The 27,702-nt window shown below is 43.0% G+C and overlaps 1 protein-coding gene across 1 annotated transcript in view; it reads left to right on the top strand.

Annotated features, from left to right (window-relative positions):
* Alk (ALK receptor tyrosine kinase) overlaps positions 1-27,702 on the top strand; it is a 698,959-nt gene that overhangs the window by 508,673 nt on the left and 162,584 nt on the right. The window contains exon 5 of the mRNA XM_034514490.2: positions 9,259-9,386. Coding sequence (XP_034370381.1) covers positions 9,259-9,386 — 128 coding nt within the window. The remainder of the gene's footprint in view (positions 1-9,258; positions 9,387-27,702) is intronic.

Below are 27,702 nucleotides of genomic sequence, written 5' to 3' on the forward strand. Positions count from 1 at the left end.
AAGAAATTCAAAAGCAAAAGGACATATCTGACTCTAATCAGAGGCTACCTACCACCTACCCTGCCAGAAAGACTACCTTCTGCTTTTGTAGCATGGGAAACTTTGATGGGTTCCTCTCATGGTACTCTTCTAGAATCTTCTGTAACTTCTGAGATACCAGGGCAGAACAAATCAATTCTCCTCTCCAACCTCTGCTCCAAATTCAGCTTAGTCCCACCCTGTCCCTCAGCCCTCTGCAGGCATCAGTCAATAGCTGCGGAAGGACCTGAAGGATATGAACTTTCTTGAGACTGAATCCAAAATCCAGAGGAAGAAGAGCTTCAGGGTCTCAGGGTCACCATCCTTAGCTTGAGATTTTTCCGTCACCTCTGTCTTCTCTGTGCTGTCATCATCCCTTCATTGCCAATGAAGGGAAAACACATTTCTGAATCTTCCATGCACTTCTTTATACAAATCAAGGCATGGGATAACCCCTCCTAGACCATGAGATTGGGGTCTGTCGTTGCTTGGGAATCAGCTTCCATTTTGAAATGTCATGTTTCAGTTTACAGGGAATAAATGTGAACTAATCTGCCGCTGTTTGGCATCAAGCCATGCCACAATCTTTGCTTCCAGCGTGGTCTGTGACCAGAGCTCCATACTGGTTCTCACATCAGTCACACTTAGCCCCCCTTCCTTCATCTGTGATGCTCAGCCTCAGTTTCTCAAAAGAGGAAGTAATTTCAAAATACTTTGGAAGCTCTCTGAATTTCAAGCACTTTCCCCTGATCTCTTCTGTTGTCCTATTCAGACCTAATTTGACATCGATATTTGTAGTGACATATCCAGTCTGTCCAAACTCGTCTACTGTCTGTTGCATCAGCTTAATGAGTTCACCTGCATAAGCTAGTTTGAACAGCTCTGGGCAGGTATAACTAATGCTCAGTATGCGATGTGAGTAGTGGTGGGAGGACCAGATACTGAGAGCAGTTTGAACATAGTAACTGTGGGTAGCATTCAGAGAGTATTTACAGAAGTGGTGTGTACTGATCCAGCAGGCAAATTGGTCACATGGAGACTAGTTAAGAATACTTCTATTGCAAGTTTCCCTCTCAATTGCAAATAGGAAATGCAGGCACAGAGAGGTTAGGTGGCTGGCCTGAGGTCACATGGCCAGTAAAAGGCAGAAATGAGATTATAAAACAGAAAGTCTGGCTCCAAAGTTTTTATTCCTAAGAAATATATGTTTCTTAAAGAAAGGTAGGAAAATGGAGAGAGTAAGAAAGGAGGGGGGAGATAAGGAAGTAGAAGAGAAGAAGAAGAGAGGGAAGGAAAGGGAAGAGGAATAATAAGGGAAGGAGGGACAGAGGGGGGTGGAGAGAGGAGGGAGACAAAGATAACTAAAAGAAGCTAAAACAGGCCAAGGTAAGACCCAAACGGTCTGGGCACATTGCTCAATGCTAGGGCTCTTGCCTGGATTTGCTTCATCACTTATTCAGCGTCTCTGATGATGGAGCTTCTTGCTAACGCTAAGTCTCAGCCAAGACAGCCTTTTGTCCAGAGGAGGTCCATCCTGCCTTGGCTCACTTCCTGTTTCCAGCCCTCTTCTGTGAAGCCTGGGGCCACTGTTAGCAGGAGACAGCTCTTCTCCGCCATGGGCTGAGTCAGATTCTGACTCAACTAAAAACCCCATCCTTAATCCCTACTCAGCCCCAAGTCCCAGTCCTCTCCAGAGAACACTTACCTGTGTGTGTGTGTGTGTGTGTGTGTGTGTGTGTGTGTGTGTGTGTGTGTGTGTGTGAGAGAGAGAGAGAGAGAGAGAGAGAGAGAGAGAGAGAGAGAGATGAATGTGTGTGTGTGTGTGTGTGTGTGTGTGTGCATATATTTCAGGAACATGTATTCATGTGCTTATGTGTGTGGAGGTCAGAAGTCAATTCCTCAGTTGCTCTTCACTTTAGTTTTTGAGATGGGGTCTCTCAGTTGCTAGTTTGTCTAGACTGCCTTCCACTGAGCTTCACTGATCTATGGGTCTCCAATTCCTCTCCCTCCAGCACTGGAGTGACAGATGTCTACTACAGCACCTTGCTTTTACATGAGCGATGGGGATTCGAACCCACATCAGGTTCCCAGACAAGCACTTTATCAACTGGGCCATGAGTCTAACCTCTAGGACAGTGCAAAGAGCAAGCAAATAAGAAAGCCAAGGCTGCTTGGATGAAAGACCTCATGCCATTCACATAGTATTAGTAGAGAAAACGTGTAAACAAGAAAGTACTTCATAGTAGACTCTACACTGGTCAGACATTTTTCTCGCTATCCCACAACAATTCTTTACATGTGGGCTGACTTTAAGGGAAACGTATTAAGCTGTGATGAAGAGTTTTTACTTGCTTTGAAATTACCACAAAGTATATTTTAAGAAAAATGTGAAAGGTATGTGTGTACTTCCTGTCGGGAGGAGGGAAGAGCTTCAGCTGGTGTCCTGTCCTCTGGTATTGATCTAGATGCAGGCTCCCACTGGCTTGGCTCCTTGTCTCTAACACGTCTTCACACCTTCACACCTGAGCTGAGCCCTTGTCAAAGAGAGAGGGAGTCTGAGCAAAGACACAATAGAAGAATGTCAGCTGTGCCACACGAACTGTTACAGGGTTACACTTCGTAATAACCACCACCACACTACCACACTACTGAGTTCTGTGTGACAGGGACTTGGATACTTGTCTGATTCATATAGCTTCTGCCACCCCAACCTAGCTCATGACTTTGTCTATCCCAGCTAGAGGGTTCATTATCACCTAATGACAGCATCGCTGTCAGGGCCAGTCCAGAACACGAAGTTGTCCACGCCTTAAAGTTTCATTTTCCCAGCCATGTTTTCCAAGGCTAGAAATTGAAATAAAGAGTGTGGTAGATTGTTCTAACCCCAGGGAGTTTAGAAAGGCAGTACCCTGTATGTCAGACCCCAGCTCTAAGCAGAGCCTAGATCGACTTTCAATGAATGTTAACAGCATTGTTTATTTCTGCATCAGTGCTGTTAGTGTGACTAGCGTTGCTATTGCAGGCAATGTTTGTATTGACTTGACCTGTAAGGTAGAGAGCATTCGTGTATCAGATGGGATTTTTCCACTTTGAGAACTCAAGTACCCCCAGGACTTGATTGCGTAATTCTCTGATTTTTTTTTTCCTGTTGGCTCTTGGCAAATGCAGCTACCATGAGTAACTTGATGTGGTAACCATGTGGTTTTATGTACTGCCCCCTCCCTGCATCACCCCACTACCATCAACCTACATCCTTTGGTGCCTCTTCATGGAAAAGGCATCGTTATCACCTGGACAAATGATGGTTATCTTTAGTGAGTGAACGTGAATTTTTAGATTCACTCCACTCCACTACCACATAATTTTTGCCCAAGAATGTCAGAATATTGTCAAATTTAATAGAAATATGTTCAGTTGTTTCTCCTCTCCTTCAGCAAATATTGGCTAAGCATTCACATTACATAAGACAGGATGCTGAAGGTCCGTCATCCTGCCAGGGAGAAGGTAGGGACATGAAACACATGGATCATCTTCCCTTTGGAGTTCAATAAAAAAAATTCCTCTCATCAGACAGGACTACTGTGGATTCAGAACATATACTCTCTTTCCAGCTTCTGCCTGGGTATTTGTGCCAGTCTATAGCTCCAACTCCCCAATTCCTGCCTCATTTTCATAACCCAATATTAGGTGATACCTATTCTGATCAGCCAGTCTGAGCTATCACTCTGCCCTCTATGCCTTGTACCTATGTACCACTCGCTTAGCTCTGATGCCCTGATGCTCACTATAAACTTCAGTATTATGTATATGTGTATATCTAGTGTATATGTATATATATTTTCCCACCAGTCTTTAAGCTACTCAAGTGCAAGATGAATCTTAAACTCTTTGTAGCCCCAGAATAAACTTGAGTATGTAGCAATGCACAGTAACACCTGAAGAATGGTGGCATGTCAACAAATGTTAATTGTGATGTTGGCAGCAATCATCTTCTTTCAGGCTGCAGGAAGCTACAAGGATGAAAGAGATGCTTATCTGAAATGTGGACAGGCCTTTTCTCAGTTCTGAGAAGATGGTTGGTCTGTGAATCACAATCTAAAGCTAACATATCTTCTTGTAAGGATGTCCAAACACAATTTCTTAGAGTTGTGTCTCTCATATGAAGACTTACTCTTTTTTTCTTTATTTAAACAAGCACGGTAGCTGTTAACTCAGGAATCCTTAGTGATCTTCTCACTCTCTTTTGTGTACCATCCTTTCACCCCTACATCTCAAAAAGAAATTCATCTGCAAACATTTGCCTGGGCCAGTATGATGCCATAATGAAAGCTGTGGTCTTCTGTAAGAATAAATCTTTTGTTGAGGACCTACTGTGTAAGAAGAACTCACTTTGCCTGAGTCTTTCTCACAGATGCACAACATAATCTAGCAAGCCAAGCATTATGGCCTACATCTTATGTTGGTTATTTGGGATAGACAGTTATATCAGACGGTATAGTTAGTTGACTAGTTGGTTGGTTGGTTGGTTGGTTAGTTAGTTAGTTGGTTTAGATAGAGTCTTTCTGTATATCCCAGGTTATATCATTTTATAACCTCTGTCTTAAAGGTTAGGAAAGGGAAACCCATAGAAGTTAAATCACTCACATGGAGTGATGACTATGAAGCTGAGAACTGAGTCTAGGTCTCACTCACCTCCCACATTACAGCATTTAAAAACCATCTCAGAAACATTTTCTATGAAAGCTTATTTGAGTTGAGAGTTTCCTCTTTCAAGGCAGCCTGATGTTGATATCATGCACACTAGGACACTGCCCAAAAGCAAAGATACATCCGTGGTCCCCACAAGCTGTCATAAAATGTTCCTCCATTGAATGATTAAATGAGTCGGTGCCTTCATGCTCTTCAATCATGGCTTCCAACCCTCTAGTCTCATTAGGATCTTGCCCTACAGCAGATGTTACCAAGAATTTCCCTTAAAGTATGTAGAGTCTGGCTAAGAGCAATGGGAACCTGAGAAACTCCTTTCATTTCTATACCCAATCTTAGTATTTTTCTATGGATTTCTTATCTCACTGCCTTCCCAGTGTCTAATCTTTAAAAAACCATGCCAGTGATCCATCTGGCAATGCCAAGAACATACGCCCTTCATCTGTCTCTGTGATCTTACGTATGGAAATGAAATTGAGTGGGCAAATCCATCCACAGGCCATGTTGTCTCTGATCCTCAGGACCAGGAAGCAGCATTGTATTTTATTTGTTGCTAACTCCAAGTATGGCATTAAACAAGTCTCCATTTCTCTGAAAGAGAAAGATAGAGGCTTTTTGTGTAAATTGATCTGTGATTGGAGACTAATCGCTCTTATTCAAACTCTGCAAGATAACTTATAGAAATTAGTAACAGCTTCCAGAGTTTTCATAAAACACTAGAACTATTTAAATGCTAGTCAGTTAAGACCCATAGAGAACTTTCATCCTAATGGCTACATTTAGCTAATGAAGAAAGTTATACCCAAGGAGGTGTGGAAAATTAAACAAGTCTAAGCAAGCCCTAAGTCAGAATTAAAAACTTCTCTCTACCAGGTTAGGAATTATCCTTGGGATTCAAAACAGGCCTCCTGGCTTTTGTTTATTTGTTTGGTTAGTTGGTTGGTTAGTTGGTTGGTTGGTTGGTTGGTTGGTTGGTTGGTGGGTGGGTTGGCTGGTTGGTGAGTTGGTTGGTTGGTTAATTTAGAGTTTCTTTTGATAGCCTCTAATTTATTCTTCATGCTGTAATCACTAAGCAAAAGTGGATGGACAGGGTTTTCCTTTAAAAAAAAAAGTCTTGCAAAATTACAGATACTTTTTTGAGAATAAAATTGGTTGAAAAACATGCAAAATTTTAGACAGTTTCAGAAAAGTGTTTCATCCAAAGTCATCAGGCAAATGAGAGGCAGAGGCAGGCAGAATGTGGAACTGGAGAGCTCCAGAGAGACATGTGGAAGATAATGGATTGTGACAGTCTGTCCACACACCCCTTCTGGCTTCCTAAAGTCCAAGTGGACGCCCACACTGTCATATTGATTGATTGTTGCACCCGTGCTAGAATGTCACAAATCCCCAGCACATGGATATAGTTGCACATCTGTTTCTAGAAAGTTCTAGGTCAGAATACAACCTTTCCCTTTTGAGGATAAATTGAGTTGTCAACAGTCAAATCGGGGAAAGTAAGGCCCTAATGTGTTGGGTTTGTGACCACTGCAAGCCAAGCAAAGAAGATGGGAAGCAGGGAGAGACGAGCTTAAATCTCTCTCTCTCTCTCTCTCTCTCTCTCTCTCTCTCTCTCTCTCTCTCTCTCTCTCTGTCTCTTTTTCACCAGGCTTTTGGGCTGTCTCTTAAACAAATCTGACCCTAGGTACAAGCTTGCCCTTTCCTAGTCCCAGCTTCCCTAGATATAAAATACATGTTTGGCAACTGCTCGGAAACTTATTAAAGTTTCGGCAGTAAACTATGAGAGGCCAGAGGATTTCAGGCAAAAGTTATTGCATCGGTAACTCAGAAACTAATTCCTAAAACTCCTGACACATTTATCCAGAGGGCAAGCACCAATACAGAAATGAAAATCATTGTCAAGGGCCACTGTGTACCTGGAATTTAAATCCATCATTCTCAGAGAAGAGAGCTGAGATTTGGGCAGAATATGAAAGGTACGAGAATACTCGCACCTTTCAAGACACCTTTCCTCCTAACTAGAGCCCATGGTTGAGAAGAACACGGCAAATTCTGCATTCCCTGATCATTTGCTTTTCTTTCCTTATGAAGCCCTCCTTACATTTCCCTTTCAAATATTTCTTTCTCTGACAGTTCCACATTTAAACTGAAAAGCCTCCTTTTCCTTATTCAATTGCGCTGGTTTTATTTGGGATGGAAACCCTGCTGGGGACTGTAAGGGAGAACAAGCTTTACTGCGGCAATAATCCCGTCTACAGCGTCTATTGTAGGGAAACTTAATACACTTTTATTAAATGGCTGAAGACTTGACTCCAGTGATCTGAATTAACTACAGAAAAGCACAGAGACAGAACAAAAGGTCCCCACTTCATTCAGCACACATCCACTTCATGCCCCACAACCCTGCCCAGATGTAAAACTTCGACTTGGGACACACCTCTGAGAAGGGTCAATGTTGCCTTAAGCAATACCGTTCTTGCCAAAAGTGAACCAAGACAGGGCTGGGGAAATGGATAAGTTAGCAGAATGCCTTCTAAGTAAGCATAGGGGCCTGCATTTGGATGAAATCTGGGTGTGGTGCCTGCTGAGGAACAGAAACAGGCAGATCCCCAAGGTTCCCTGCCCTCCCAATCTAGCCAAAATGCCCAAGTCCAGATGAAGTGACAGGCCTTGCCTTAAGAACTAAAGTAAAGCATGATTCAGGAAGATACCCAGTGTTGACCTCTGACCTACACACACATCTACACGCACCCACATGCATCTGGACAAACACACAGAGACACACACACCTACATGCACCTATATGCATTCACACAAACACTTAGACACACACAACCTACATGCACCTGCATGTATCCACACAGACACACAGAGACACAGACATAGATGTAAAAGAAAAGGCAAAGCCAGAAAAGAAGACAGGTTAGGGTGTTAGTAAATAAATGCAGAAATGGACCGTCAGCCTCACTGATGCGAGAAAGCGTACACTTCAGAGCTTAAATGGACATGCTTGTTGGCCTTGATTGCAGTCATTTAGGTAACTGCACAGAGCAGCTTTGGTTCAACCACAACAGAGAGGAAAGCAGAAGCGATGCCGAAGGTGCTACAAAACGCAACCAGTGAATCACGTGTATTTATCGCCTCCAGACATGCATTGGGTGCAGGCATATGGTCACAGACAGGCACCTCTATGGTGGTACCATTTGTGTCAAATGACAGCTAAGGCTGTACACTGAGGTGGTGGCCATGGCTGTCTCCAGGCAATGGATGCTTTTAGTTATTTGCTGAATTGCTGGAAGCTTAACTTTTTTTATTTTATTATTTTTACAGCAAACATCATTTTATATTTTGATGTGTGGGGTTAAAAGCTTTTCAAACAAAAAATTTAGTTTTCTGCCCCCAATTCCTTGTTTTTTTAATATTGCTGTACTTAAGCTCAACCTAGTAGTAAAAAATATATATAGAATATCGTAATATGATCTTATCATTACATAACCATGTCAAAACCCTCTAATTTATACTCTCATTTATCAAATTATGTACTTTCAGTGAGAGCAATTTATAATATGCTAATTATACCTCAATAAAATTGTTTTTAAAGGAAGATAATTTCTATTCCTCACAGAATATTGTTTAAATATACAATTGTAAATGAACATATGTTCTCTCCTTCCCTTACTTCCTTTCACTCTCATATATATGTATGTATGTATTTTTATATATGTATGTGTGTATGTATGCATGTATGAATGTATACTATGATATATGTCTGAGTCAATGTTGAAAAGGAAATTGGATGTTCCAGTAAGTGACAGGAGGCTATCCCAAGAGGTTAGTAGCACGAGCACAGCATAAGAATGCTCCTTTGGCTGGTCCTCTGCTCTCTGGCAGTGTCAGCATCTGAGATCACAGATGGATACAGAGCTCACCATCCATCCCACTTTTGTCTGCTGTTCCCACTGTTTCTCAGAGTTCATGTCAAACTTAGATGCCTTTTACCCCAAGTACATGCTTCAGTACACTTTAATTTTGCTGCAGTAAATAAATGGTCCTCACTAAGCATCCCAAAAGTAAACACACAGCAAACCTGGGGGTTGAGACTTCGGAAACAGCTAACACGCCCAAATCAAGTATTGTTTCAAAGTGATAATTATGAATGGGCTGGTACCATTTTGGAAGCTGTTCTTTGACTCTGCTGCCCAGTTAGCTCATGTATGAATGTTTTTCCTCTACAAGCCTAGCTACAGAACTACTTCAAAGATTCGCAGTTGCCTAGAAACGCCACTGCCTACAGTGAGTTTGAGAATGGGCTTTCTGAGTTCTCTGGACAAGAATGAAACAAATGTTTGTGTGATTGCTCCCAGGGTCACTGTCCTCAGTACCGTTTGGGACTCTATCTCTCGGTACCCAGTAAGAATGTGATGTCTGAACTCACCACAGCGGAGTGAGCCTCTCTAAGTCAATACTCACCCTGCTTTCCTATGCTTCTCTCCCCCCCCCGCCCCCGCCCCCCCTACCTTCCAATGCATCCAGCTGGACGGTGCTGCACGGGAGAATCGGACGCCCACAGAACCCGTTTCGAGTGGCCTTGGAATACATCTCCAGTGGGAACCGGAGCTTGTCTGCGGTGGATTTCTTTGCCCTGAAGAACTGCAGTGAAGGTACCCAAACCTGATTTTGCCTCTCTCTCTCTCTTCTGTAGCCTGTCTCGATTATCTCAACAATGGTGTTTGGCTGGACTACGAGGTCTACAGTGATCAGGAACTGATTCTGAACATTGGCAAGTGTGCCATAGCCCAGGCCATCGATTTTCAGTGAATTCTAGAATAAAGTTGTAACTACTTATCTTCAAACTTTATCAAGTGGAATGCAGCCTTTCTTGGATAATATGTTAGCTTAACTTCTGTGGTGACAAGTGCTTCCCATTACTTAAAAATATTTTATTATGAAAAAAAATGTAAATGGACAAGAAGTGAGTCGAATAGTACATGAATCCCCACATTACAGCCTTCATCTACCTTAGCAGTTATGCAGTTACCAACATTCCATCATTTTCTTTCGCCTATATCTCTTCACCCTCCTCACATCTTCACAATAATCACTATTGGGCTTTTTCTGGTGGTAAAATTCACAACTAAGTACTTGTATTGGTTTTATCTGGGCTCTTGCTAATGGACACCATGGAGAGTGGTTAGACGTAGAATTTGAGTTTATCTTTGTCCAAGCCTAATGGGCCTGGCCCACTCTGTCATTGAATTTCTTTTGCACAAATGTCACATTTGTGACTTTACCTCAAGGTAAGCTTTTATTCTTTTTTTTTTTTTCTTTATACCTTTGCTTCCAGAAAACTTAACCAAATGCAATACCCCACCACAGTGCTCAGGTTTCCATAAGCCTTTGAGGAGCTTTTCTTCTTCCCCCTGTAGGGTTTGAGTTTCCTAACCTAGTTTTCAACATCCTATTTTGCATGCATATTTCATTAAACACTATTTCAAGACTGAATGGAAAACATACTGGCACAAATTATCAGTCGCTAGGTGAGGCTGAGCTGCCTTGGTTCATCAGAACGCCCCAGTCTACCTGAAGCATCCTTCCCAGAGGCGGGGGGGGGGGGGGGATGGGTTAAAACGAGTGACTTTCATTGGCTTTCATTGTTGCTTTTCTGCTCCTGTCCCTGCTTCTGCTTAAATTCCCACCAAAGGACACTCACCTAAGGAACATGTGACCAAAGCATCCTAAGATGAATCCTATGATTCTAAGAAGGATAGGAAAGAAGCCTGTGGTCCCTTATAGACCTTAATTCTCAATTTAAAATATTTGTGAGCAACCATGAAGGCCCATTCACAGATGGTCATCTGTTGCGTATAGGGGCCTGGATTTGAAGCTTGTGCCTCTTTGTTATGAGGTGGGACAGGGACACCTTGCTCCTGTTGCTGTAACTCTCCATTCATTGATGGCTTTACAAGAACTTTACAAGTGAAGGTTTTTACTACTGTTGCTTAGTCAACACTGATTTCTTTGTTGGGGGGGGGGGGTCCATCACCCATGATGGACTGAACAGATGCTGGGAGGAAAAGGTGGTTAACCTGGGCCATGAGGTAATGCGTGAGGAGCAGGTGGTTTGGGATTGAGCCAGGGGTGTGTGTGTCTGTGTGTCTCTGTTCGTGTAACTTTACACACTTTGAATTTAAGGATCTGTTAAGGTCTCTGGACAGCATCAAGCTTCACAGATTCTAAGGATCTCCTTCATCCAAAAGGCACCCTCTGCTGAAACATAACCCGTTAACAAATACCACAGGGGAAAGATGTTTACACGGTTTACACAGATGCATAATCCCATTTGGAAAACATTAAGAGAGGAAACAGTTGTGTTCAAAGTTCCAGATATCAGGCCCAGCACAAAATGCTGCCCATATGACGACAGCTCTGTAAAAACTTTGCATTCTCAAATCAAGAATTTGGGCCAAGTACACAGATGTTTCGCCCCTTGCTTTGCAAACTCCTATTACCCAGAGAATTTCTTCCCTTGGTGCTGCTGTTGCATGGCAGTACATCTGTTGTAGACCTTAAGCTTGTTCCCTGTCTGTTTCTCCATCCCTGCAAAACCAAAGTGTGACCTCCTTCCATGGTCTTTCATGACTCCGAAAATTACCTCTGCAGGGTATCCTCTTCTGCCTCTTCTTAGTCAAGAAACCTAGGAAGGCCCTTATAGTCTAGCCACCTTCCTGTCTCCAGGTCTAGAGGTTCCAAGTCTGAGGACAAGGTGGTCTTCATTGGGGAAACACTTGATCACTGCATTCTTTTGTTCACAGAGAACACATTAGCTACCAAGGCTTATGGAAGGCCTGGTGTGGACATGAGAGGAAAAATAAAGCAGAGAATGGTGATGTCAGAATGTTCGGAGCACTCTCTGCCCTCTTCCCACAGCAGAGCAAATACCAACAATGTAGGCAAGTTTCAAACATGGGAAGCATCCTGAAACTGCACTCCTGTATTTATTTAATTTTATTATTATTATTATTATTATTATTATTATTATTATTATTATTTGGTTTTTGGAGACAGGGTTTCTCTGTATAGCCCTGACTGTCCTGGAACTCACTCTATAGAACAGGCTGGCCTCGAACTCAGAAATTTGCCTGCCTCTGCCTCCCAAGTGCTGGGATTAAAGACGTGTGCCACCACCGCCCGGCTCACTCCTGTATTTATAATCAAGGGGATTTACTATTTGCCTTGGTTCATACCTGAAGCCTATGTGATATAGGCAAGTCCTTGTATGTTCTGGAGCCATGGCTTTGGTTAGGTCACAGAGGAGAGAAGGAGAAAGAAATAGTTTCTTAGAGGTGTGGGTGGGGCTAGTAACATGCTAGCCAGGGCTGTGGATGGCTGCGCCTATGTACTGTCTCCTACAAGCTTAATGATACAGATTGGGGACATTTCTCATCTTACAAGCAAGAGAACTGAAAGTCACGGGTGTTTCAAAACTTGCTGGAGTCTCTAAATCATGGTTTCAAAGTTGACCTAATCACAAAGCCATTGATTCATCCTTGACATCTTGCCTTTGTAGAATGTACAGATACTTAGTTTTATTTATCACTGGATGCCTTAGAATGCTTTCAACTCTTCCAGTTTCTCTGATCCCTATAGCAAACTGGCCAGCCCATGAGCTTACTGCCACTTTGCACTCTATCTGTGTCCACATGGGTGCTAGACTGCTGACTCTTGACTGTTTTGAGACAGGTGTTCTCTGTGTGTCTTTGGCTTTCCTGGGGCTACTCATTCTGTAGACAAAGCTGGCCTCAAACTCACTAAAATCCACCTACCTCTGCCTCCTGAGTGCTGAGATTAAAGGTGTGTCCCACCACTTCCCAACTACATTGCTGGCTCTTGAATTTACCTGCCACATTTTCTTAGCCATTTCTTATTCTCACACTGCAAACCACGGTATCCCCATTCCTTGCGGCCCATTCAAGGGACATAAGTAACTCCTTATCATCTCCCATGTCAAAAAAATAATATGGAGACTGTGCTAAACTTCCTTGCTCTGTGTCATTGGCAGCTACTAAAATTCTGCTTGGGAGGCCTTGATGTCTGCACCTAAATCTAGCAGTCATTTCCCAATTAGTCATTGGGGGACCCTAACTTGATGTTCAATACATTGTCCTTTATTTCATTGGTTGCTCAGGGGAGCAGTTAGCACAGTGCTAAGCACATAGGAAATATCACATAAATGCTTGTTGACAGATTGGTTAATCAATTGATTAATAAACGCTGATCTTGTTTTATAGCTTCAGGCAGGCTAGTGTGGTGGACTACTTCCAAAAGAAGGCAGCTGTGAGTGGAAATTGCTTGGAATTGGCACTTCTCAGAAAAACTAAGGAAAGGGGTAGTTTATATATTCAGTATGGCTGGGAGGGACATCAACCTCTAAAGACAACCGGATAGGGGATCCCTCATCCCAGTGAAAAAGCCTTTCACTGGCAGACAACCTAGAGAAGGTCACTCCCTAAGGTTCCCCCAACTTCAGAGAGACTCCTACATAAACCAAAAGGCACAGAATAAGCAGAGCTAGGTTCTTGAAATGGATTTAACAGAACCCACAAGGCTCTGAGGAACTCACACAATGCACATTGCAAACACTCAGTGAGTACTTTCCTTGGGCTTGCCCTGCTCTGTGTATGTGTTTCTATTAGTCCCTTCGTCCTCACTCCAGTGCTGAAAGCTGTGTGTGCCATTGTTTATTACATCTGTTAGTTGAGTGGGGAAATTGAGGACCAGAGAATTAAGTCATTACCCCAGAGGCACAGCTGATAATTGGATTGGAAGCCATCTGGATCTTAGCTGCTTCCTAAGGAAGGTCACCACTGAAAGGGTCACCACAGAAGGCATCTAGACAGACTCTTTCACTGTATGAAAGTATAATGAGTGAAGAGCCAGAGATTTTTCCTTGGAATGTGATATATTACATTACTGAGAAGCCTAATGTACTCTGTCCCTCCATCTTCTTTGATCTCAATGTTTCTAAGAAATCAGTTCAGTATTTCCCTCACCCTTCCTAGATTGGTCAAGGGCTTTTGAGATACACTATGGCCTACTGGTCAAAATGAAAACAAAGAGCTGTTAGGAGCCAGCCATGTAAAACAGGGAACTGGGAATGACCCCAGCGTGAGCCTAAATACCTATTATCCCAACCACTGTAATTACCCTTCTCTTTCACGAACCTACAAGAAACACATCCGAGATTTCCCGGGCCAGAGCCACTGTTGCTCACAGATTTCTCAGCCAAATGCTGTCCAGGTCCCTTACGTCTCTGATACCTCTGCATATACATCACTTCTGAGCTGCTGACTGGAGAGAGCAAGTCCCACAAGGACTTACATGACTGGCTCAGAAAGTAGAAGGGATCCAAGAGGAACTCGATTACCTGAAACACATGTCCTCAAGGTTGGATATGCACAACTACCTTAACTTCTCTGGGACTGCCTCCTGGGTACTTAAATAATTATCATGGTTTAAAAACTGAAGCCTCATCCAAAAGTTATATGTTGGGAGCTAGTATATAAAGTTATGCATGTAGAACAGCATTTAAAAATAGGGCCCAGAACCACTTCTTTCACAGGTTTGGATGCACAATTTTGAGAACCACTAAACAGCTTGGTTTTCAGCTCTTCTGTTATCTGTATTTTCTGATCATATAATTCTGCTCTCATATAAAATATGAAAGCCAAAACCAGTTATACCCCATACCTTGTTGGAAAGATCAGGACTAAGCATGAGAATTGAATATTTTAGAGATTTACACCACTGCAAACTCATACACACACACACACACACACACACACACACACACGATGAGTTCTTTCTCACATGGATCCTTGCTTAGATGTACTGGCCATAGAGTTAGTGTGAATGTTCTCAGAAAAAAAAAGTTGGTGATTTTTGCCAGCCTCCACACCAGAAATGATGACAGACAATGGAGGACACGGCCCAAGAGGGGAATAAGAAGAAATGAGAGAAGCCAAACAAACAAGTTTAAATCTTTGGTCAGCCATATGAAGCCAACCAGAGTCTGGGGTAGGCTCCAAATTCCAGCTGGGCAAAATGAGGCATGACTCCATGGACTCCTGGCAGCCTGGCCCAAACTGGGCATTTTGTGTTCCAGCAGCAAGCAATACCTCAGCAGGGTCCTTGATGTGTGCTTCTAAATGGAGATTCTGATAGCTCTGTCTTGGGATTGCCAGCAGAACCCTCCCCACTTTCTACAGAGAGCTCATCATCGATGCATCCACTGGTCCATCACTGGTGCATCTGCCTGTTCATTCAACAGACATTTACCCAGAAGATACTAATCTCAGTGCCTGCTGGTCCTAATATACAATTGTTTTTCCTGCTTAGGGCTGAATTCGATATGGTAGGCTTACAATCTCCATTCTCCTTAGGACAGAAACTGCTCCCCAAAGGTCTTCCCTGCTTATACCTAATTTGCACCAGTGAGATCGAGAAGGTATTTTGCTTGCAGAGATGTCTTTCCTAGATTAGGTCCAATGTTGCTCTCTCAGAAAGACCATGAAATAAGATCTGAGCCAACAATCAGAAAACCTGAACAAAAGTCCTCTTTCCCACCTCCTCATTTCCAAAAACAACTCAACACTCTAGAACTAAAAGGACATTGATGCTGTCCTCCAGAATTGGCACATTGATTGTTTTTTAATTGAAAGTGGGAATAGGAGTATGTCAATAGTTTTCCTGGCGCTGACCTTGTCCCGAGGGTCAATACGAAACTGACTTAGAGATGCAATATAACTGATGCTATGGGCCACCTAACTTCTCTGGGCCCTGCCTTGCCAGAAGTCAGTTAAAAAGAGCGCTCTCCCCTTGTATCGCAGTCTCCCATGAAGAAGCTACCATTCAGAGGATCAAATTGGCTCTTCAGATGTCCCCTGCACAGCTTGGTGATGGTGATTAATGACCAGATGCCCAGTGGGTGATGAAAACCACATAAGACCAGGCTAAGAGGTTCTACCAGCTAGGCCTGCCACTTCAAGTGACTGAGTCAACTCTGAGAAGACTGAGTCTGTTCCTTGGAGCTGAACATCAGAGGGAAGTTTCAGTCACAGCCTCCCTATGTGTAGATAAGAACCTCTTAGCTTTAATTTATCAGTAGGCTGGTCATTTAAAAGTAAGCATGAAAATTATGTCAGGCTGGGGAGATGGCTCCATCAGTAAAACACTGGGGATCTAAGTCCAGTCCCCAAAACCCATGTTACAATTAATTAATTAATTAATTAGATCCCAGACAAGGTAGTACCTGCTTACACTTCCACTATTGAAGAAGCAGAAATGGGGAGATCCCTGGGGTCCACTAGTAACCCAGGCTGGCAAACCGATGAACTCTAGGTTTGAAGAGAAACGGTCTCTGATAAACAAGTTAAAGAAGGATTAAGGACAGACCCTTGGTCAACCTCTGGTCTCCATGTGTGTGACCCACTCTCTCTCACTCTGTTTCTGTCTCTCTCTCTCTCTCATGTGTATGTTCACACACACGTACACATACACACACACATATATCACTCACACAGTAATATGTACACTATGCATGCACCCGTAAGTCATGATTTCATCTGGCTACTGAAACCTACTCATACTTCCCAATCACCTCCCTAACTCAAAGTTCCTCCTGCCCATGCTCCTGCATTGTTGGTCTATGCCCTGCAGCCCCACATGTCTCTCAGCTCTCGGCTGAGATACTATTTTCTGTCTCATTTCAGAATTATGTTTTCATGCTTTTCTATTTTAGAACAATTCACTTCTCTGCAGAGTTATTTATATGTCTCACTCAATAGCTGCTAACTTCCTAGAATCGAAGTCTTTTTTTTTTTAATCCCTGTGTCTCAATTAGCAACTAAGAGCACTGTTTTCATGGTGAGTGCTCAATAAAGGTTTGCTTATCCTAATGTAGGAGAGAGATTATGGGCTTTTAAATCAGACCAAATGAGTGTGGAAGCTCAGTGCTGTCGCTTACCACCTTCTTGAGCTTGGAAGAGTTTCTTAAATCTGCAGGCTTTGTTTTTTTCATCATTAAATAGGCTAATAATACATAATTATAGCTTTGTTGGGAGATTAAAACAGATATTGTGTGCAGAGCTCCTAGCCAGTGCCAGGCATGATAAATACCACTTCCTCTTCTCTCAAGCATCCCTTGACTAAGCTGAGTCTTCTCATTCTGGAATCGGAGCAGAATAATTCTGCACAGCTATCCCAGGGGGTGTTTGCAGAGTCCCACCCACATTCTGCCTTCCATCTGCACCTTGTCCAAGTCTCGGCATGGAGGGAAAGCTGCCTTATTTCCAACAGACTCTAATAGCCTAGATCTGCTTTGTGATTTCAAAGGCAACCTCTCTTCTTTCCCTCACAACTGATGCTTTAACCTCTGATAATGTCATTTCCTTTATCATTTTGTGACCCAGTCTCTAGAAGTCTTTGTGCCTTGCAAAGAACTAATATTGTTTAATCCTGTGGGGATGGTTGAAAATTGAGGAAGTCCTTAGACATGCAGCTCACATGCCTCTTTCCCATCAGACTGGAATCTGAAACAGCCAAGCAGAGCCAGACCATAGGACCAAGCAAGTTTTTTTTGCCAGCTTCCCTTTCCCCTCCAGTGAACAGCTACTTTTGGCGATGGTATCCTTACTCTGGAATGACTTACTCATAATCACTAATAAAACCAATTACAAGTGCCCATAGAGTGCCTACGAATAGTAACAATTGCTTGGGTTACTATTTTAAATATTGAACCATTGAAACTCACCCTGAAGTGAAGGCTAGATCCAAATAGGGTTTTTAAATATAAATAAATAAAGAATGAATGTGCTGAGGTCACGGTACTCCCAAAAGAAAATTACTTTCAAATTACAGCTACATAAAAGAAATAATTGAAAAGATTAATCACACTAAAATAATTGGTCTATTTTACAAGTAATTTGGAGCACTATTCCGTCATTGACATCAGTGTCTAGTAGTAAAATAGTAATGAATTCCATCCTCTGACTAATGTATTTATTTTATTAATGGTACTAAATGGTGTTGTTACTGCTTATAAATATTTCATAACTTTTAATTCATTAAAATGTTCAAGGAATTTCAAAAGTATTTATTAGTTTTAGATCGACGTTAGTATTCAATATGCATTCAAGTTGCCAGTCTGTCTTGGTAATTAAAAAAATTATTGTTTGGGGTAATGAAATTCTCTTTGAAGGTGGAGGATTAAACCCTAGTTATTAATGAGACTGATGCACCAGCTGGTGATGAATAAGGGACTTGGGGATCTATTTCCTATTTAGGTCACCCAGGACCCTGTATGGCCATTTCTTAACATTTGTGGCTGTGAGATGATGGGGACCAGACAGGATAAGAAAATGCACTTCAACATTGGTCTCGACCCATCACTTCTCCTGTGGTCTCTGTCTTCCCCAACAGCAGATTATAGCAGAACCAAGAGCTTTAACTCCGCCTCCTTGTCTCTTTCATTGTTCAAAAGAAATCATAGCTACAAAGTAAGATCCTATCAAGAAAGAAAGAAAAAAGATAGAAAGAAGGAAAGAGGGAGGAAAAGGGAAGAAAGGAATGGAGGGAGGGAGGAAAGGAAAGAAGAAGGAAGGAAAGGAGAGAGAGGAAGGAAGAGGAGTGACAGAGGGAGCAAGGACGGAAAGGAAGGCAGGGAGGGAGGAAAAAGAAAGAAGGAAATAAGGAAGGAAAGCATAACTAACAAGCCAATACTCAAAAACATAAAGAAAAGCAAGAGACACACTGTGGATATCACAGAAATGATAGAATCTGGGTATGGAAAACATGGGTCCTATTCTTGAGTCGTGTGAGTGCTACTTGAGTCATCAAAATGCTGTCTATCTGTTGTGCTAATGACACTGTGTGTAAGAAATGAAGATGGCAATACCTACTGCAGTGTCCATGTGAAGGGCAACTGTGATTATGTGTGTCCTACTTGGTGGCATCTAGAACTACTGGCTTAGGTCTACCCCTCCCAGCCTCCAAAGAACATGTCATGGTGTTATTGATTCAATGGCTTTTGGCAGTTCTTAGCCCATAGATAGGAGACATCAAGAAAAGGTGAGCCAACAGGACATGGATGAAACCCAGTAGAAGCCCCATGAAGAAAGGCTGGATAATTAGCACCTAGGGCCTAGACCACAAACCTGAGAACAAGCTGTCTCTCTATAGTGTCTGTCTAGATTCAGCCTGTGAAAATAACTAAAGAAAATGTGCCATGGGCAAACTGAAGACTGATGGGTAAATCAAGCTTCTCATAGTTGGATGTTGTACATGTCAGAACATGCATTGTTCCTGAGCTGTGACTTTACTCTTAACCAGTCACAGTGGGAAGAAATTTAATAATAAGATTACCAAGGCTATATCGTTAATTCCACTGCAAACCACAGACAACATTTAAAACATAGTGTGAGCTTTAACTTTTCTTGTTTGTAGCTGACTGTGCCCATTCACTGAGATGGGATACATCATAGATGATATTTGTGAAGCAAGAATACACAGGAATATGAATAGAAAAAGGAGGTATGTCGGGCCTCCTACTCCTGTGTGTAGAGCTGGGTCAGAAGGGGAGATGTTCTCTCTGTGCAAGCCATAGTCAGAAGGACAGTAAATGGTGCCTCAAGATGATACTAGAGACTAATAGTTGGGTCCCACCTCCCAAGTGGTCAGTTCCTAACTGGACATAAAGTTCAGACTCAGAAAATAATAGATGTTGAAATCCCTTGTGCATTATCCTGAAGTGTTTTGTGTGTGTGCATGTTGTACATTTTTTGTATGTGTAAAGCTATGTGTTCCTATAGAGGCCAATGGACAGCCTGAGGTGTCATTCCTTGGGAGAAGTCTACCTTGCTATTTTCAACAATGTCTCCCACTGGCTTGGGAGCTCACCAACTAGGCTGGCTGACCAGCAAGTCCTAGGGATTGACCTGTCCACTGCTGAGATTACACGGGCATGCCACCACACCTGGCCAGGTTCACAGGTTTTGGGCTTCAAATTCATATCTTCATGATTGAAAGGCAAGTACCTTACCAGCTGAGTTATCCCCTAGCACCCCTAAAGTACTTCAAATCTTCCCAAGGATGGAATTGGTGTGACCATTAATGTCCTGTTTGTGGGTTGATTGGTTCAATGTAGGCAAGAGAGATGGCTGGGTGCTGCCCCTTTATCTGACCATTCGAGAGATACCTACTAGGCTCAGGGCCCAGGCAGCACTCTCCATAGCCCTGGAGCTATGGGGAATGAATGCCGAGGTCCTCCGGAGTGGAGCCCCCTTGGGTGTGAAGTGAGCCTTTTGCTAGCTGACTTGCCATGGTTAGATGAGCAGAAGGGTGTACTGCTAGAATTTAATGACTTTTCTTTATGTTCTTGGATGCTTTCAAGGCTGGGCACTGTCTGTTGTCAAGTCATGCTGAAAGCATGAGTTTGGGGAATGTCACATCGCCCTTTTGTTACGATTTATTTAGGGGAGGAAAATACAGGGAGATAGTTGTTGGATGGGAGCCCAGAGGTCCCACAAAGCACGGTGTACACATGACCAAGATAAGGGTCTCAGAGATCCCTCCCTCTCTCAACACCGATCTTCTGGCTTCCACAATCAGCATCTGGGGGGACATGAAGGCTTTGGGCTTTTGATGCCCCTGCAGAGCTCCATTTAGCTCTTAGCCAGCATTGTGTGTCTGTAAAAACGGTTAACAAATATTGACTAATTACCCCCTCATTAATCATTCATGCAACCGGTAGGCTAGGATCAAATCTTTTCCTAAAGAACACTGTAATATCCTGTCTGTACTACATATCCCACACACAGAAAGGAGGGGGCTCATGACAACATTAGGACCTGCCTAAGTTCTCTGGAGAGAGTGGGCCGGAAAGTGGCCCTGGGACCTAGGAGACCTCATCCCTCCAGGATACCCTTTCTGCTCTAATTAACAGGAAGGACAAGCCTCAAGGCTGGCCAATGGTAGTTGAGAAGCAATAAGCTTTAATTACCGGCTTCTTCCTAGAAATTCTCTTGAACATATTAAAATCTATTGTCTTAAAAGGCCCAGAGAGGTTACATGCCAAAGTTTCTTTTATAAGCGGATTCTTCCTATCATTTACGATGTTTAAATATAATGAAAATACTACCTCTGGGTGAGAGCTCTGGTCAGCTGCAGCACCTCAGGGCAGGTGAACCAAGACGAGGGTCAGGAAGCTGGCCATCTGTTCCCATCTTGGGGTAGCTGACTGTTTGTGATTCAGAAACAACCAGTGGGCAGATGAATGAATAGCAGGGGGAAAGCACAGAAGTCTCTTGGATGGATGGGGCAGGCCTGTCAGTAAGGGTGCTGGGCAGCAAGTACCCCAACTCCCCCAGAAGCCTATGAGTGTCCCAAGACCTCTATCATGGGGATGTGGGCCTTTGAGTATGTAAAGCCAAAATGAGAAATTTCTTGAATTGCATTTGTATGGATTTGAACAGAAGACAGAAATTTCCCAAGAGACCTGGTCTCTGCTTTCCTTCCTGTCTGGATATCTTGGGATCAATATCTGTTGTGTGCAGACACAGATCTCCGTCTCTCCTTCTGCCACCTTTCATGAGTGTGCCAATGTGTGAGGACGCACACTTCCCCCTGATCCTCTCTTTTGCTCTGTTCCTTTCTCTCCATTCCTAATTGTGGATATAGGTGATGCCAAAGCATCCACTCCATTCAGCCTGATTCCTCCTTGTTCCTGACTGAAAACAAATAGACAAATGGCGGCAGATCTCTGTCCCAGCCACTTATGTCTGTCATCTGTCTTGAGGACAGCCTTTCCCTGCCTCTTCCTGCCCTTAGCCTCAGCTTCTCTTCCAGACCCTGGATGTTGCATGTCTCCTAACTCATTCTCACCCTCAACTCTCTTCCTTTCCTTTTGTAAGGGAAAGAAAGCTAGGCTGCAGAATTGGCTGGTTGATTTCCACAGTCCCTACAAGTACCAGCAAAGCCTGACACTCCTGCTTCAGGCTCAGGCCTGAGGCTCTGCATCTTGGACAAGGTGACTGAAATGGTTGCTAAGGCAACCTGGGGCCTGGCTCTGGCATATAGTCAGATGGAGTCTCCTCTTTTAGCACAGAACCACTGATTCTCTCCTATCTTTCCTCTCCTGTTCTTCTCCTCAAGTGCCTGCCATTCCTTCATTAAGAAAGCAGCATGCATGTACACATGTGTGCACACACATGCATAGCAGTGTCCACATATACTCAAAGGGTTTTGTGAGTCATCTGGACATGATAATCTCTCCAAGGATCCTGGTCTTTTAGTTGGAGAGTGAGACCTTTCCAGATAGATTTTTTTATTTCACATAGTAATCATACAATGCAACAAAGAATGACATTATGAGGCACAATGCATATTATGAGGTGTTACACTGAGGTAGTGCAGCATTTTCATACATGTATCCTGTGTGTAATGAGCCTACCAGAGTAGCTGGTATGATGGATCACAGGTTTCTCAATTTCTTTATGATAGGAACACGCAAAGACCTCATTTATGCACATGCTCTTGCACGTGTGTGTGTACATGCATGTACATATGTGTGTGAATGTTTATTTGTGTGTATGTGTGTGCATGCATATGTATGTGTGTATGTTTGTATGTGTATGTATCTAAGTATGTGCATAGATGTGTATGTGTGTAAATGTATATTTGTGTGTATATATGTGTATGCATGTGTGTGTGTGTGTATATATATATGTATGTGCATGCATGTGTATGTATATAGATATACATGTGTGTATATGTGTGTGCATGCGTGTGTGTGTGTGTGTGTGTGTGTGTGTGTGGTGCATATGCCTGTAGAGGTCACTACACAACCTCTGGTGTCAGTCTTTGCTTTCCACTTCATTTGAAACCAGGTCTCTTTTGCTATCGCTATTGTTTGTCACTGCATAAACCAGCATAGTTAGTTTGTAAGCTCTTAGAGAGTCTGCTGCCTCTGCCTCCCATGTCACTGTGGGATCACTGAGATTACCGATGCATGTTACCATCCCAGGCTTTTCATGGGTTTTGAGGAATTTGAACTTGGGTCTTTACACTTGCTCAGTATAGGTTTTATTCACTCAGTTATCGTCTTAGCTCTGTCCCCAGCTATTTGAATATATTCCATTAATTGTTGTCAGTTATCCTTATTCTACTGTGCTATATAAAATTAGAAGTTATCCTTCTTGTCCATCTGTGCCCCTGTAGCTCTTAACCATTTTCCCCCATCCTTCCGTCCCGCAACCCTGTCCAGATCTACTAATCACAATTCCCCTCTCTGACTCATTGAGGCCAACTTCTAAGTGTAAACGAGAACATGGTATATCATTCTGGACCTGCCTTGTTTCAGATGAGGTCTTAACCAAGGCTGAGGTCTTTACTATTATGAGTCACTCAGCAAAGACAAGGAGACTGGTAAATGATATGGTGTTCATTTTCCTCTAGTGGTCAAGAAGTTAAATCAGAGCAGCGGTTCTCAACCTGTGGGTTGCAACCCCAACAAGGGTCGCATATTAAATATCCTGCATATCAGATATTTATACTACAATTCATAACAGCAGCAAAACTACAGTTATGAGGTATCAAGGAAAATAATTTTATGGTTGGAGGTCACCACAACATGAGGAATTATATTCAAGGGTCTCAGCATTAGGATGGTTGAAAGCCACTAAATTAGAAGGACCTCCTTAGTCATGGGAGCTGAGACTGTGTTTATTGTATGAGAAGACACTGGAAGGAGGTTTTGGAGGAAGCCATCTCCTCTTCCAGAATTGATAAGACAGAATTGAAACTCAGAGCTAGTATTGGAGGATTTTTCTTTTCTCTTTTCCCGGTTTTTAGTAACGTTGTGTTGAACATCTCGGCTGACGTTGGTTGTACTCCCAGAATTTTGTCTGGGATTCTGCCAAGGTTTTAAAGGGTTTAAATATCACCTCTGAGACCAGATTTATGATGGCAGTAGTAGTAGTCCATGGGACTCTCTAAGGAAGCAGCAAATCTCAGAAAGAAGGGGAAAGAAGAGGGAAGGAAAAGGGGACGGAAGGAGAACAGAAAGGGAGGCTATAAAGTCAAACCACTTCCTCTAAAAAGGTTCACCTTTGGTGCTAAACTTGGAGGCTGGAAGCTTACAGTTACAAAAGAAGGTGTACTTGTTCTACTTGCACATGCCAAGAAGCATGCAGTAGGTAGATTAATCCCCACCAACTAGTACTTCTCTGCTTTTTAAAACAAGACGTCATTCATGCTTCTCCATATTATCATACTATCTGATGCAACTTTCCCCCAATCCCCCTGGTCTGTGAGGTGCTATAGCCTCTCACTTGTGTTTGATGCTAATAGGTAGTCACCCAGTCCCCGTTTGGTGAACTCTTTCATTGGGTGTTGATTTTCTTCCACTGTATCTTTGTTACTGGCTCACAGAAAATCCCGTTTGGTGTGTTCTGATGCCAGCCCAATCTTCCACTTATAGCCTCTTCCCAAGCTGAGACTCCCTGTTCCCTGGGAGTGTCATCTGAGGTGTCATAAGCTTAACTCTTTAGTCTGTTATCTTTGCCTTATCACTAATGGTAAGTCTTTCACTTTAGCTCCAAATCCCTGACATTTACCACAATGCCTGGCACACAGTAAGGGTGCCATGAATTTGTAGACAGTTTTGAGCGAGTGGACTTACAAAAGAGTGAGAAAGGCCTGGTGTGGGGAACTGTCATGAGTACAAAGCACAGCAAGAAACTGAGATCATCAACTAGAAAGTGCAAGCCAGGCAATATAGTCTTTTACATAATTTTAGATAGCCACTTAATCACAGGGACATGTGACTATAAAGCTCTAGGCAAAGACAGACATAATAACATTTAAGTTAGAATAAACTTAAATTCTAAATTCTCCTTGGCCAATATAGTAACATAATTCCAAGAATGAGCACTTTAGTATGCACCACCTAGAAACTCCAACCCTAGGTCTCAGGTTTCACCAGGATACCCTAGGAAATGATCAGTAGCATGCAGCCCCACGTGGTTGGCTCATGGTAGGACTTTTCCACAGCTCTAAGAATGTTCCAAGAATTGAACACAAGTGTGCTTAAAGTCACTGGCTCTGCCAACTGTTTTCCTGTCTGGAGCTTCTACTGACTATGTGGTTCTTCACTGTTGAAAAGCACAAGACTAAGGGCTGGGGATGTAGCTCAGTGAGGATGCTAAGTGCTTGTAAAGAACTGGTAGAGCGATTGCAGCCTTGGCTGCAATCCTCAGCACCATAGAACATAGTGGTTGAATGCCCCTGTAATCCTACTGCTATGGTGGATGAGACAAAACTATCAGACGTTCAAAGTTATCCCAGGCTAGATAGCAACTCTGAGGCCAGCCTGAGGCACATCAACTGCCTCAAAACATTTTAAGAATCACAGTTTAGAATCTGAAAGGGCGTAAAGATTTTTTGGGTGTTGGGGGGTTGTGGGGTTGCGGGGGTGCGTTCTTTCTTTGCTTACATGTTAGCAGAATGAAGCCAAAATACATTAGTGTTTTATAGATAGCAAATGGTAACGCTCACACATTTTGCCTCTAATTTCATTATCTTCCAATGTCTTCCAACCTGGGACAAAATAGAAAGTGGCTTTAGAATCTTTCAAAGCTTCCTGCTTTGTGCTACCCTACCTAGGAGCTTGGCTTCAGAGCCTTCAAATCCAGTGCTAAGCCTAATACCACTAGATGCTCCATCAGTGTCTTCAGTTGGAAATCAAACACGGAATGTTGGTATCCTGATAAAGCATCAGTTGAGTGGCAGATGTAATGGAACCTTGGATCTCAGGTGATGTCTTCAAAACAAGGCCAGGCAGAGTCAGTCACAGGTAGGGCGTGCTTACAACAAAAGAAGGCCTGTTGCCCACAACAATGACAGTGTCCTTTGAGAGTTTGAGCCGCACCATTTTAGCTATACATTGCACTATTGTTAGCTCTAACAAGGCTAACTCTGCAACTGATACGCTAAGCATCCTGAGCTAGACATTCCACAATGTATATATGTACATCAGTCTTCTACAAAGATCTCCCACCATGATGTATCAATGAAGTTTTTATTATTTATAATTTCTTTTATTTTTTTACTTTTAATACTTCAATAATTAAAATATAGTTACATGGATTTCCCCCTTCCCTTCCCATCCTGCAGTGTCTCCCAAGTCCCTTCCCTCCAACTCTACTATGGCTAGATTTGTTTTCTGAAAGCATGACTTATATCCCTTTTTGTTTCTGATGAGGATCCCCACCATCCATAAAGTTTAAAGACCTGGAGGCCAGCTTCTTTCCCTGGCCCAGGCCAGCCTGCTCGCCTTTCTCCATCTTGGCCTCTTACTAAAGCCATACTCTGGCTCAACCATATCAACAAGCAGTCATCTGAACAAGGCAAGCATGGTCACCCTACCAATTCCAATCCCCTGTCATCGCCATGGACCATCACAAGTCTCGTTGCCACCACCACCCCCAGTACTATCCTTCAGCATCTCTGCTGCACTGCCCTTTAAACTGTTCACTTGACTCTAGCTAGCCCTGAATTATCTCCTGCTTGAGACTTCTCTTCTATAGCGATTTTGGTTTTAGCATAATTCTATGCGTGTTCCTGGTATAGTCTAACAGCTGTTGGTTCACTCAGCATCCATGAGAATGTGCTCCTGCCCACCTAGCTGATAAATCTTTGAGGACAGCATACTACAGTAGAAAAGAATTTGGAGCCCCAAACAGGCCTCATCTAGCAAAATCCTTCTAGGCACTGGACTCTCTCATTCTGAAATTGTAACGTATGAGGATGGGACTAGACTCAGCAAGATAACCCAAGAAGCACAGCAGCATGGGGAATTTTCAAAATAGCTCGTTGTTCCTTAAAGTTCTGTGTTGACCGCGTCTCTCAAGCTCCTCCATTCACCAAAAGGGTCCTACCAGCTTCCCTAATGGACAATGCCTAAAGCATAGGTGCTCCATAAAGACACGCTTGATGGATGGAAGATGACGTGTGAATGAGCTGATGGTAGTAAATAGAGCATTAAGAGTGTGTTATCTATGCCTGCTTCCTGCTCCCTATTGCTCCCCTGGAGTGGCCTCAGTTAGTCCCAATTGATGCCCTTTGCCCCAGCAATCCCATGGCCATTCTACTAAGCTTGACAAGGGACCCCTGAACTGATCTTCAGGGTCCTCAAGAGTGAACCCCGAAGCCTGTCAAGGATCCATCAGTACAAGAGGGATTGTATATCCCCTCTGAAATAACTGTCAGGATGCCTGTCAGAGCCCATGCCCTCCTAATTTCCATGTGTAGGGATATTCTGTTCTTCTAAGCAGTGGTATGGATACCATGGCGAGACAACCTAGTTAGCCAGCCCTTCAGCAGTTCTACCACTGACCTGTGCCTCAGAGAAATCACCATGGCAACCCACAAGGCTCTCTTTCTTTCTTCAGGAAGAAAACAGGGGGCAACAACAGAAACCACAGTTTCGTACCCATGCCAGGGTTTATCATTAACCAAAACTGGGATTCTCTTCCCCTGCCTGCCTTTAAACACAGGTGTTTGCTATTAAGCTCGGGTATCTATTTTAGACACAGATATCTGAATAACCTCCCTTTAATTAATCCCTAATCATGAAGGACTCTCATTCAGTGTAGAACATTAGCTCAGTAATATTTAGATGATTCCCATTTTGAATCTGTGTTTATGGCCTATAATAATGAGGGACTGTGGGGTTTGGTGACATCTTTAAGGACTTAGATTTATTTCTGTAAGACCATTTGGAGGGTTTTCTAATCTCACTGCTGACTTGGGAGGAAGGAGTGGGTCTCACATGGTAGGGATGCTACTGCTTACCGCCATTACCCCAGCATCCAGCTAAGGTATTAGATTTTCCAGTGCTTTTCAAGAGCAGATTGCAATCTGGGT

Source organism: Arvicanthis niloticus, chromosome 11 (assembly GCF_011762505.2).
Source record: "Arvicanthis niloticus isolate mArvNil1 chromosome 11, mArvNil1.pat.X, whole genome shotgun sequence".
NCBI classification, from domain to species: Eukaryota; Metazoa; Chordata; class Mammalia; order Rodentia; family Muridae; genus Arvicanthis; species Arvicanthis niloticus.